We start from the raw sequence: 13639 nt of genomic DNA, 5'->3' as shown, positions 1-13639 counted from the left end.
CTCATGGGTTGGGTGGTTTTCTAATGAGCTTCGTGGGTTGTATAGGGTGGGTTATGAAAATATATCAGGAGGGGCTGGGGGGTGTTCTGTTCATACTAAGTTGGAGGTGAGAGTTGGTTCCAAGATTAGATTCTAAACATGACCTGTGGTGTGAGGATTAGGCCTATAAGGAAACTTTCCCAGTCTTGTACAATATAGCCTACATAAAAGATGCTCCAGTGGCAAATCACTTAAAGTTATCTAGTGGTTCTTATCAATGGAATATAAGCTTTATCATAATGGCTCATAATTGGGAACTAAATGCCTTTTCTAATTTTTTTTATTTTTAATTTGTTGTATTCTTTTAGCGAGTTGGGTCCCCTCCAAGAGAGAGATTTTAATGTTGGATCTTTCTATAATGTCTGTGTACCGGGTAAGTCTGATCGGGTTGTTGTTTCCCACCTCCTGTTTGCTGATGATACGTTGGTTTTTTGTGGAGCTGCCCCTAACCAAATTAGATTTATTAAAGCCCTTCTTATCGGCTTTGAGGCTATCTCTGGGCTGCAAGTTAACCGGGCCAAATCTGTTTTGCTCCCTGCCGGAGGCACGGGTGAGGAGGGTGAGTTGGCTGGCATTCTGGGATGTGGCACTAGCTCTTTGCCTTTGAAGTATCTGGGCCTTCCTCTAGGGGCTTTTTTCAAGCTTTTGGCTATTTGGGAAGACATGTTGGAGAAGATTGCGAGAAGGTTGGCCCCTTGGAAACGTTTGTATTTGTCCAAGGGGGCTAGGCTCACCCTCATTAAGAGCACCTTATCCAACCTTCCTACATATTTTTTGTCTCTCTTCCCGATCCCCGTCTCTGTGGCAAATCGCATTAAGAAGATTCAACGAGATTTTTTATTAGGGGGGCTCAATGACAAGCCTAAGATTCATTTGGTCAGTTGGCACGAGGTTTGTACTCCGATTTCTGAGGGTGGTCTAGGGATTCGGAGTTTGCGGTTGTTTAATCAAGCTCTTTTGGGGAAATGGTTGTGGAGATTTGCCAATGAGGAAGAGGCTTGGTGGAGAAGGATTTTAGTGGCAAAGTATGGGGTGTGTTGGGGCGGTTGGCGCTCTAAAGTTCCTCGCGGTTTGCATGGGGTTGGGTTATGGAAACACATTTGTAGGGGTTGGATGTCGTTTCACTGTCACTTTAGATTTGATCCTGGTTTGGGGCTGAAAGTCAGATTTTGGGAGGATATTTGGTGCAGTGAGATGTCCCTCAAGGATGCATTTCCTGGCCTTTTCAATATTGCTAGCAATAAGGCCGCTTCAATTGCGGATATCAGGGAGAGCATAAATGGTATGGTTCATTGGAATGTTACCTTTATTCGAAGTATTTAGGATTGGGAGGAGATGGCCTTAGCCTCCTTTTTCTCGCTCTTGTATTCGCTCTTGTTGCGTGGGGAAGGGGAGGACCAGATGTGGTGGATCCCATCTAGAAAAGGGAAGTTTGAGGTTCACTCCTTTTATAGTAAGCTTATCCTTAAAGAGTCCAACCATTTCCCTTGGAAAAGTATTTGGCGCACCAAGGTTCCTTCGAGAGTGGCGTTTTTTGCTCGGTCGGCCGCCCTTGGGAAATTTCTTACCTTGGATAATGTTCGGAAGAGAGGTATTGTTGTGATTAATCGATGTTGTATGTGTGAATCGGAAGGGGAGTCTGTGGATCATCTCTTTCTTCACTGTGAGGTTGCGCGCTTTTTGTGGGATGTTATCTTCTCTCATTTCAACATGTGTTGGGTTATGCCTAGAAGTGTCAAGGAGATATTTGCTAGTTGGTGGTTGGGTGGCAAATCCCGAAGTGCGGTAGTGTGGAAGATGGCTCCCCTGTGTCTTATGTGGTACTTATGGAAGGAAAGGAACGCTAGATGTTTCGAGGATTTGTCGAGGAACCTTGAGGACCTTGTTCATTTCTTTTTGTACACGCTCTTTACTTGGACGGCAAGCTGACTTGCCCCCGTAGAGATCAATTCCCCTGATTTTCTCTTTATGTTCTCTTCTTCTTTCTCTTCTACTTAGTCGCTCTCTTGCATACTTTCTGTGTACTTGGGTTGTGCCCCTCTACGCTCTTTAATGCATCATTACTTATCAAAAAATAATAATAATAATGTCTGTGTACCTCATGAGAGCATCCCTTTCCCTTGGAAGAGTAGTTGGCAGAGAGTGGTGTTTTCTACTTGGACAACCGCCTTAGGGAAGATCCTCATCATGGATAACCTTAGGAAACAATGTGTCATTGTAGTTGGCTGATGTTGTATGTGTAAGAGGGGTGAGGAGAATGGGAACAAGAACTGAATGCCATTGCGAGATTTCCAGTGCTTTGTGGAATGCTATTTTTTTTTTTTTTTTTGATAAATAATTATAGTATCATTAATAAAGCGCAGAAGGGCGTAACCTTAGCACACAGGGAGTATACAAAAGATGAGCCCCTAACAGGGAGAAGAATAAAACAAATTCATGAAAACTATTAACGCAGGAACATCCACTCGATGATGTGCCCCCATCCACATATGCAACATATTAATCATATTCCTTCGCAGCTCGACCACTGAAAGTTCAACATCCTCAAAAGTCCGTGCGTTTCTCTCCCTCCAAATACATGGGGTCCGTTTGATAAACGGTTTTGGCACAACATTATTCATCTAACTTTTTCATTTTTTTCAACATTCTCTTACTTTTTACATCACATCAATCATTTTTTATTACTATATCCATACCAAACATTCTTACTTTTTCACTTTTTCAAAAAAAAAAAACATTTTTACTTTTTTTCACATCAATCAATTTTTGCTACAGTATCGAACCGAAACCGAAACGAAATCGTTTACCAAACGAACCCATGGTCATCTTGAGTTAGCTTGAGTTATGCCTAGAAGAGTAATAGACCTTTTCACTTGTTGGACAGATTTGGGAGGTAGTCCTCAGGGTACAATTCTGTAGAAAATGGTTTCATCCTGCCTTTTGTGGTGTCTTTGGAGGGAAAGAAATTATAGAAGTCTTTGGAGGGAAAGAAAATGGTTACATTCTTACTTTTTCTTACCAAATGCTTTTACTTATCAAAAAAGAAGTTTTGAAGACTGCAAGAGATAGTAGTGGATCTAAAGTCTTGTTTTTTCAAAACTCTTTACTACTGGGCGGCTGCCCTATATCTTAATTTGCTAAGTTTCCATGAATGTCGAGACTTGTTTTCTATTTCTAGTTAGGTGTTTCTCTTGTATACTCCATGAATACGTTGGTTGTACCTTTTGCGCTTTTCAATGATAATTCAATTACTTACAAAAAAAATAAAATAACTTGTTTCAAAGAATTTCTTTGCATTTTTCTAAGCTTGTTTTGCTATTCATATGCGTGGAAGATGAGTTTAAAAATAAATAATAAAAAAATTCCTATTTGGAGAGGCAATATTTTAAGATCCATTAGATTTCGGCCAAATTCCGATATTCGTTTGATAATCAAATTCGAACTCAAAATTCACTAGGTCACACTGAGTTCAACCCTTTTGTTTTTTTTTTTTTTTTTTAAGAATACACTGAGTTCAACCCATTGACACCCGTCACTAGAAGCATGACCCTATGATAATAAGATCTATTGACAAAAGGCATGGGTACCTAAGATAACCTACAAGCAGAAATGAAATTTCCTAAACCTTCATGTGTTTATCAAGTTACAGATCCTTATTGGAAACAGGAGATAGGGCTAACCAACCTGTTCAGATGTTGCCATCGACCCATGGCATGTTAGTAGCAGAACCCTGTTGGGATCTCCTAACAGGGGATGAGCTTTAAGCTGATCTCTCAAACAGCTAATATCTTCCCAGCCAGTCATGAATACTAAGACAGCACCTGGCCGTTCCTTCCGACATATATGACACAAAACTGCCTCAATAAGATTAAATCCTATGCAATCAGGCATCCAACATGCTAGAGAATCTCGTGCCCTGGAGCTGTAATTCTCGAAGCTTGATTTACTAAGAGCATCCTGTGCAAGAAAAACAAAAGAACTAAGAGCACGACAATTATCAGAAAAATATTCAAAAATTACAATATGCAGCTTCTACAGACTGCTTCTAACATAACAAGTTAGTCTTTGCAAAGCTTTTTCAGTGGAAGCAAATACACAGGAGTTATTTCAGTTTCCTTCACTTATATTAAACCCTTATATAGAACAACCAACTGGGGCACATTCCGAGAAGCTATCAACCAATTGAATTCTAGATGTTTTAGTGAATTCCTCTTGATTTGTGATTAATGTAGATGCAGACTTTATCTTAACCGACATGGTAGTAGACATGACAGACAAGAACGTGTTACCGAAAAACACATAGCCTGTAGTTGTGCAAGTCACATGGAATACCAGATAGTTCATAAACCCAGACCACATAGTTTTGCTAGGAGAATAACACTAATGTTTTCTGATAACAAAGGTGCTTCCTCTTTTAGATGGTCTATATATGCGCACACACAATGTGTGTGTGTGTGTGTAGAGGGAGGGGCGTGGGGAAGGGTGGAGAGAGAGAGAGGGAGAGAGAGAGAGGGGCAGGTTAGTGATTCAGAGTAATTTTTTATAGGAATATAAATTGGAAAAACGGAATTCAGGAGTTGGCATTTTCTCATTGCAAGCAAGGCTTCTACATGAAAACTCGTTAACAAATAGTTGGGGCATATTAAAGTCAGTTACTTACTTATCAAAAAAAAAAATAGTTGGGGCATCCCTTACAATGAATAGCCAAATGATTTAATAAAAAATTATGAAAATTTCACTTGGAAAAGTAGCACTTCTATTTTAATTAAAAAAGGTCATGAAGAAAACTAGTTAACAAATAGTTAGGGCATCCCTTACAATGAATAGTCAAATGATTTAATAAAAATTTATGAAAATTTAGATTGGAAAAGTAGCACTTCTATTTTAATTAAAAAAGGTCAAGAAAACTGAAAAGTCAAATAAAGGTGAAAAAAAAAAAAAAAAAATCTATTTCATTACTTGTAATTAACTGAAGATTACTTAGAACCCTCTCAAAACAAAGAAACAATGCCTGAAATTTTTACCATACCAAACCTACGTTTAATGAGCAGCTCACCATTAATGTGCTTATGGACCAAAGTTCTAGCTTTGAGTACTTCAAACAATGAAAATTTTCAACTGCAGACACATGCATTAACACACTAACTGAATAGAAAAAACAAACAAACAAATTAAGAAGCATATTAAGAAAGACAATTCTTTTTCCCACATTATGGGCTTGAAAAGAGATCCTATTATACTGGTAAGGCATAGTAGCATGTTTAGACTTTTCATGCAATAGGGGAACACACATCCATGCAGCTAATACCTTCACGATCCCAAAGTATAAAATAGGCCAAGTTTTTAAAAGTCAAACAAAAGTAGAAATTCAACTTACCATAAATCACTCAAATTAAAAAAGATGAATAGGGGGGAGTTTGATAATACAACTATAAGATAAAACCCTGGGGCTAAAAGATGCCACATAAAAAGAGCATATGTGGCAAAAGATATAAAACTGTTGGCGGGTCCTACCTAAGGCAAACTTATATATCACCCAAACAATAAGGCTCATTATATATCATTATACTCATGGAAAATGTTAAAAGCAAAGCAAAGATTGGAGGGATAATAATTTGTTCTGCGACAAAGCTTTACTTCGGAATTAATAGCAGCCCCCCCCCCCCCCCCAAAACAATAAGGCTCATTATATATCATTATACTCATGGAAAATGTTAAAAGCAAAGCAAAGATTGGAGGGATAATAATTGGTTCTGCGACAAAGCTTTACCGACAGTAGACCTGCACCATGTTTGTCACACTAAGACACCAGGATAAAAATGGACTTCGGAATTAATAGCAGCACCCCCCCCCCCCCACCAAAAAAAAAAAAAAAGCATTGATACGATCACGAATGTTCCATAAGATACTTCCACAAGGCCAATGCAACATTTTTATCAAAATGTGGATTTCAAGCATTCTAACATTACAATTCAAATGCTTCTGAAATAGACCAGAGGAAATTCAAGTTTTTCAGAATAGCATGTACCTCAACAAGAGCAGTAATCTGGTTTTTCCTTTTCCGTGGCATTAATTGCTTTTGTGTTTTCCACAATTTCTCTTGGCCGTAATCATCGATTTGGTTGAAAGAGGTCAACTTATACCCTGTCTTTTCAAGTACATCTTCTAAAAAGTGTGCTGTCACTGGATGTGTAAAGCCCTGAATAATATACAAATGCACTTAAATCATATAGAGGAAACCTTACATGAGCTAAACTTTATTATACTTGTAGAGGACTCAACTATCAAATAACTACATGAAACAATAACAATATCTGTATGCCAGACTGGCAGCTGAAATGTGATAAAATCAACAGCAAAATTATTTGATTAAGGTTTATATGACCCTTCTTAAAGTGAGAAGCAGGCAAAGGAGGAAAAAGAGAAGGCATTACGGCCATTGATCTATTTAAAATCTCTTAATTTGTTTAGATTATATATCAGGGTTTTTATCTAAGTCTTCATATGGTTGGAATTTAAGGTTTTTGATGTTATGAGTTGGGCCTAGTAGATTATGGGTGAAGTTAGATTACTTAGAAGTTAATCGACGTTGGGCCCAAGCATTGTATTTGATCAAGTGCTAAAAGCCTATAGCTTTTTTTTTGATAAGTAAAAGGCATTATATAAAAAGCGCAAGGGGCGCAACCCATGTACACAGGAAGTATACAAAAGAGCCCACTACACGAGCTTCAAACTGAAAAAGACGCACATAGATCGATAAACTCCGTAAGCGTTGTAGCTTGCGAAGAAAACCCCATGACCCTCCAAGAGTAGAGTGTTTGGATCACTCTTTTCTTCAATTCTATAATTCCCATTTCACGATCCTCAAAGCTCCGCGCATTCCTTTCTCTCCATAATGACCACATTACACACAAAGGAGCCATCCTCCAAATGTACAAGACTGTCCGCTTTCCCCTTTGCCCTCCCCAACTCCCCAAGCATTCCTTCAAGCTCCCAGGCATCACCCACGTTATACCAAAGAGTTGGAGAATCATGTTCCATACCTCAACAGCAGTTTCGCAATGCACTAAAAGGTGATCAATAGATTCGCCACTCTTCTTGCACATACAACACCATTCCGTCACAATGATGTTCTTCTTCCGTAGGTTGTCCAAAGTTAGAATTTTCCCCATAACTGCCGTCCATACGAAAAAAGCCACCCTCGATGGAGCTTTACTCTTCCAAATAAGTTTCCATGGACCATCCACCGGGGCTGAATTTATTTTCACCTTGTAGAAAGACTTCACCTCAAAAATTTTCCTCTTTGAAGGCATCCAACAAATTTTATCTACCCCGCCTTGCCTTACTTGTTGGGAATACAGCAATTCGAAGAATCTCGAAACCTCTTCCAATTCCCAATCATGGACATGTCGAATAAATCGAACATTCCAATAGATAGCTCCATTTACCCTCTCCATATTCTCCTCTACCCATGCCTCCTTTTCACATGCAATATTGAATAAAGCAGGAAACAAATTCTGTAGTGATGCCTCCCCACACCACACATCCTTCCAAAACAACACACGAGACCCGTTTCCTACCTCAAATCGCACATGTTGCTGAAACTCATCCCATCCCTTTCGGATACTTTTCCACAATCCCACCCCATATGACCCTCCTACCTCCTTGGTACACCAATCACCCCTCATCACCTCATATTTTGTCTCCACTAATTTCCTCCACCATGCATCTCTTTCAAATGCAAATCTCCACAACCATTTACCCAATAAGGCTCGATTAAATTGTGTCAAATTCTTTACCCCTAATCCCCCCGCCTCCACAGGCATACAAATGTTGGACCATCGGACCAAATGGAATTTGAACTCATCTCCGACACCTCCCCATAGAAAATCTCTTTGCATTTTTTCGAGCCGTTTCGCCACATTCACTGGGATTTGAAACAACGATAAATAATATGTGGGTATACTAGATAGCGTACTCTTGATCAATGTTATTCGCCCCCCCTTGGATAAATACATTCGCTTCCACCCCGCCAATTTCATCTCCATCTTCTCTATAACCTTATTCCATATAGCAGGGTCCTTACTATGAGCCCCCAAAGGCAATCCCAAATATATAAATGGTATAGAATCCACACCACAACCAAGTATATTTGCCAATCCTTCTACATCTTCCACCATACCAATAGGCGCAATTACAGACTTTGATAAATTTATTTTCAACCCCGCAACCGCTTCAAAGCACAGCAACAAGCATCGCAAATTCCGAAGTTGTTCCATCTTTGGCTCACAAAAGATAATAGTATCATCAGCAAAGAGTAAATGCGACACTTCCATTACCTCATTAAGCTGCGAACCCACTGAGAAGCCAGCCATAAGCTCTCTCTCCGCCATTGCCTTCATCATCCTACTGAATGCCTCCATCACCAACACAAATAACAAAGGGGACAAAGGATCCCCTTGTCTCACTCCCCGAGAACTACCAAAAAAATCTGTCGGTGTTCCATTAATGAGCACTGAAAATCTTACAGTAGAGACACAATGCCGAATCCACGCTCTCCACCTTTCCCCGAAACCACATTTCTCCAACATATACAATAAAAAATCCCAGTTGACATGGTCATATGCCTTCTCCAGATCTAACTTGCAAATAATACCTGGTTCCCCAGATCGAATCCGACTATCCACACATTCATTTGCCATTAAAACAGAGTCTAAAATTTGCCTGCCAGGTATAAAAGCATTTTGGGTATGTGACACGAGCTTCCCCATGACAGAATTCAACCGACTAACCAACACCTTTGAGATTATCTTATACACCCCGCTTACCAGGCTAATAGGTCGAAAATCCCTTATGTCCACCGCTCCAGCTTTTTTTGGAATAAGTGCTACAAAAGTAGCATTAATGCTCTTTTCGAATTTACCACTTTCATGGAATTCCTTGAAAACCGCCATCAAGTCCTCCTTAATAACCTCCCAACATTTCTGATAAAACGCCATGGTAAAGCCATCCGGTCCAGGTGCCTTATCACCCTGCAAATTCCTCACCACCGCCCAAATCTCCTCTTCCTCAAAATCTCTCTCCATCCACAACCGCTCCCCTTCCTCAATAGAGTTGATATGTTCTATCAGAGGATCTAATAATGTGGTTGGTCTCTCCTGGCACTGCTCAGAATACAACATTTTATAAAAATGCACAATATGATCTTGTATAGCTGCCGGATCCTCTGTCCTTCTCCCACCCACCATCATTGCTGCAACTGTGTTGTTTCTTTTGTGTGAGTTTGCCAACCTATGAAAGAACTTCGTATTCCGATCACCCTCTTTTAGCCACAGAGCTCTAGATTTCTGCCTCCAACTCATTTCTTCTTGTAAGAGTGTCTTCTCTAAGTTTTGAGAGCATTCATCTCGCCGAAGTATCTCCTCCTCCGTTAATTCTCTGCTTTCTATTATTCTGTCCAGCCCACCCAAAACCTCCTCCAACTCCTTTTTACGTTTGCCTATGTCTCCAAAAACCTCCACATTCCATTTTTTGAGGTCCCCTTTCAAGGCTTTCAACTTTCGGGCCAGCACATAGCTAGGGTTACCATCAAAAAAATAGGAATTCCACCAATTCTTGACCTGCTCCACAAACCCCTCCGCTTGTAGCCACATGTTTTCGAACCTAAATGGTAGACGACCCCTTCTTCCCATTCCACACTCCAACAACACTGGAAAATGATCGGATAAGACTCTAGGCAATCTTTTTTGACATACATCTGGATAGTGTTCCTCCCATTCTGTGGAGACCAGAAATCTGTCAAGTCTGGACCCTGCACGCCTATTAGACCATGTAATCCTCCCTCCTACCATTGGAAGATCGATAAGCCCATGCTCGAAGATAAAATCAGCAAATTCGGTCATTGCTTGGGTTTGTCTTGTAGCCCGCAATCGTTCCCCAATACTGCGCACGACATTAAAATCCCCTCCCACACACCAAGGTCGATCCCACACATTAATTATCATCCCAACAGTTGCTTCGGATACTAGCGTCCGTTGGCCCATACACGCCCGCAAAAGCCCATTCAAAATTTTCCGTGACACTTCGGAAAACACATGCTACTATAAAATGCCCTACACATTCCTCAACTTTCTCCACCACTCGTCTATCCCACATTAACAAAATACCTCCCGATGCACCGGTAGCTCTCAAATACAACCAACCAACATGATTACACCCCCATACACTCCGAATCACCTCAATATTAATGATCTCCATTTTTGTCTCCTGTAAACACACAATATCCGCTTTCCACTCTCGTAGTCTCCGCCTAATCTTCACTCTTTTCTCCGGCTCATTCATGCCTCGTACATTCCAAGTAATTATTTTTGGCTTCATTGACAAGATTTTCCAGCCCTCCCTTTACCATTCTCTTTCCGCGATCCTTTCACATCATAGTTCACTGTGCTTTCCGATCGCTTTAATTCCCGACTACCTCGATTCCCCACTTTAGCAATCCCCGGGTGTCCACTGCCCTTTCGCCCATTTGCTCTATTGTTCTCAATGATAGTAAACAGAGCCAGCAGCTCCTCCTCATGCCCATTGCAATTGAGACCCAAATCTTGGCAAAATTTCAACACTCGTTCTAGGACCCAATTTGGGGACACAGGTATGTTGTCTCCCACCCCCAATATGTTTATAGGTGTAATATCCAATATCTCCTCCCCCCCCATTTCTTCCATTAAGCTGATCCTCTCTATTTCTGCTCCAGCCCCCTCATCCACTAACAAACCCTGTCCGGCAAGTTCCCCTCCTTCAGGCTGCTCCATAAATAGCTCCACGGCCAATCCTATCTCCCCAGGTATTTTCGCACCTTCAACTTCCTCCTCTGTCTCCGGTATGTCTCCGGCAGGCTTCCCGGCGATGTCAGAAAAATTCAAACACTGAGCCACAGACTGACACAAGCCTTCAACATCTCCCAAAGAGTCTGTTTTCCCCTCTTCGGCCCTATCTGTGACGGTCTTCCCCTTTTCCGCCACCCCCGACTCCGCCATACCTCCCATCGCCGTCGCTGGTGCCATGACAGCGATGCTGGCAGCGTCTGAGCCAGCTCTAGTCCCTTCTTCGTCCATCTCTGTCTTGTTTTCAGCCTGCCCAAGTGGTCCCTCCGTCTCGCCGGCGTGATCTGTGCCAATGGACTCCGTAGTTTGCTTCGGCGTTCCACTCCGATCAGACTCCGGCGCACCTGTACTGGCCAGTTGCTGGAAGTGGTCACTCGCGTCGTCTGTGGCACTATCCTTCACTTCTTGCTCCGACGTCCCGGTCTGGCCATCCACCGGCGATATTGCAATCACCGGTTTTGGACGCCATAATCTGTTTCTGATGGGATGCCGGCGAACGTATATTTTTCGATATCTATTGATAATCTGTAACCTTGTGGGCTGATCCTTAAGCCTATTCTCATTCCCCCTGTTTGGAGCCCATTCCTTCAGCCCATTTCCCATTTTACTCTGGCCCATCTGGTTTTCTTTCCCCGTATTCCCCCAGCCCATCGCCATCTTCTTATTCCCCCAGCCCATCTCCAGCCCCTTCTTCCCACCTCCCTGCTCCAGCTTTTCTAGACAGCTGGATATCTGTTTTTGTAAGGAAAGTAAAATTTCCTTAATGCTCGTGAGATTCTCCAAATTGTGTGTCGCCAGACTTTCCTTTTGTTGCATGGCGTGATCTCCGTTCGTCAACTCCCGGATTTGCGCGCCTTCCTTACAAAGATTCAACCCCCCCTCGCCGGCTGGCTGTGTACCGGAGGTGCCGGTCGTGCTTTTTTCCCCAACCACCGCCTCGGCATACGAACGCCGGTTCTGATACTCCTTCTGCTGGTGTTGTGGCCCTGCCGGTGGCATCACAATGGTCCCTCCGCTCGTCGGTTGCAGCTCTTTTGTCTCATTTGGAGCCCTACTGGTTTGTCTCTTTCCCTCCGCCTCCTCCCCATTGATCACCCCTTTGCTATTCTTCTCAAAATGCAACTTTAGTCTCTGCAATTGCGACCGGCAATCTGTCCATCCCTTCCCTTCATGCCCCTCCGGTATGATCACAAAGCTCCTCCGTCCCTTCCCACCATATTCTGATAACTCCAGATAGTTACCATGAGAGTTCTTTTTTCGCTGCATCACGTATGAAAAGCTGCCAAAGCGAAAAGTCCTCCAATTGTCACGAACGATCTCGACATTCGTCAAATAGTCCCATGCACTTGCTAACCAGAAAATGGTTGGCCATGCCATAATCACGTCTCGTGTTTTCCCCCGACTCTTCTCCGCCAACTGGACTCCGCCTTGCACGTTCGATCTAATCTCAAAAGTTTTAGTTTCTACGTAGAAAAACCCCAGATAACCCATATCTCTAATCAAAATTCGATGATTCTCAACCTATACTACCGGAATACCGATCAAAATTCCCCCACGCTCCATCCCTACGCCTCACCCGCCGCTGGGGCGAGAGAGAAAATCATGCTGACGTAAGTAATAACCTTCCTCTTTTTGGATGATTTATATTAACAATTCATCTTTAGTTTAGTTTAAATGTTGCTAAAAGCCTATAGCTATTTGCTGTTATCAATTTTAAGTCAGTTTGAGAGATAAATATGATACTGAATTGAATATTTCTTTCTTTCCTTTTATTTTATCTTTAGGGCTCGTTTGGTATACAGAATGGCTATTCCATTAAGAAATTTATTACTTTTTTTTTATATAAATAATATTGTATATAACAAAAAGCGCAGCAGGGCGCAACCCTAGTACACAAGGAGTATACAAGAGAACACCTAAGACGAAAGAGAAAAGAGAACAAGAAAATCAGAAAAGCTTATTACTAAGGGAGCTAAATAAGCAGCTATCCAGGACCACCCCCTTGAGCATCGGCTCAAATGGACCAAAAACTAAAGAAACGGACATGAATCCCATAAATGTCTTCAAAGGTTACGATAAAGTACAGTAACTCGAAGATCAACACAAACACCACCATCACCCAAAAAGCCCCTCATCACCACCATCACAATCTTAGTCACCAATGATGATCCACAAGACAGAAATTGAGCCACCAGAGTCCCCATCACTCTCATTCAACTCTGCTGACTCCCTCCAAGTCATGCGCAAGGGGACCCGATACCCCAAATTGTGCTTCTCCGGCATATCCTCCCTCAACTGCAACCTCACCTCCCCAAAACCCACTGACCTATAAGCCATTTTCAAGCTCTATCCGAGTCTCCATAGCCAAGCTCATGAACTTCAAGATCATGGTTTCGAATTCGAACAAGGTTGCTTTGTGCAACTAACAGAGCCAGATAGAGGATGCACTGGGTCAACTTAATGACTAGGTGGTGACAATGGAGGTGGGCCCAAGAGAGAAGGTGTTGATGGGGGCCAAGAGCATTTTCCCATGATAGACATGCTCTTTTTTCCATGCCGCCAGGGGGGTCGCACCACCCCATGGCTTTTCCAAATTTTTCTTTTTTTTATATTTCATATTTTTTAATATTTAAGTTTACATTTTTAAAAAATAAAAAATAAAAAATTATATAAAAAAAATAAAAAATAAAGAAGAAAAACCGGTTTTTTTTAAAACCCAT

At 41.7% G+C, this 13639-nt stretch overlaps 1 protein-coding gene and 1 pseudogene across 2 annotated transcripts in view; one reads left to right on the top strand and one right to left on the bottom strand.

Annotated features, from left to right (window-relative positions):
• ABO6 (DEA(D/H)-box RNA helicase family protein) overlaps window positions 1-13639 on the bottom strand; it is a 36070-nt gene that overhangs the window by 14740 nt on the left and 7691 nt on the right. For both annotated transcript variants that reach the window (XM_059594275.2, XM_059594285.2), the window contains exons 9-10: window positions 6068-6238; window positions 3724-3996 (exon numbers count right to left, since the gene is read on the bottom strand). In XM_059594275.2, coding sequence (XP_059450258.1) covers window positions 3724-3996; window positions 6068-6238 — 444 coding nt within the window. The remainder of the gene's footprint in view (window positions 1-3723; window positions 3997-6067; window positions 6239-13639) is intronic.
• LOC148587178 (pectinesterase 3-like) lies at window positions 12964-13453 on the top strand (annotated as a pseudogene).

This window comes from Corylus avellana, chromosome 2 (assembly GCF_965113065.1).
Source record: "Corylus avellana chromosome 2, dhCorAvel1.hap1.2, whole genome shotgun sequence".
In the NCBI taxonomy this organism is placed as follows: Eukaryota; Viridiplantae; Streptophyta; class Magnoliopsida; order Fagales; family Betulaceae; genus Corylus; species Corylus avellana.
This window is presented reverse-complemented; position numbering and strand designations above follow the sequence as displayed.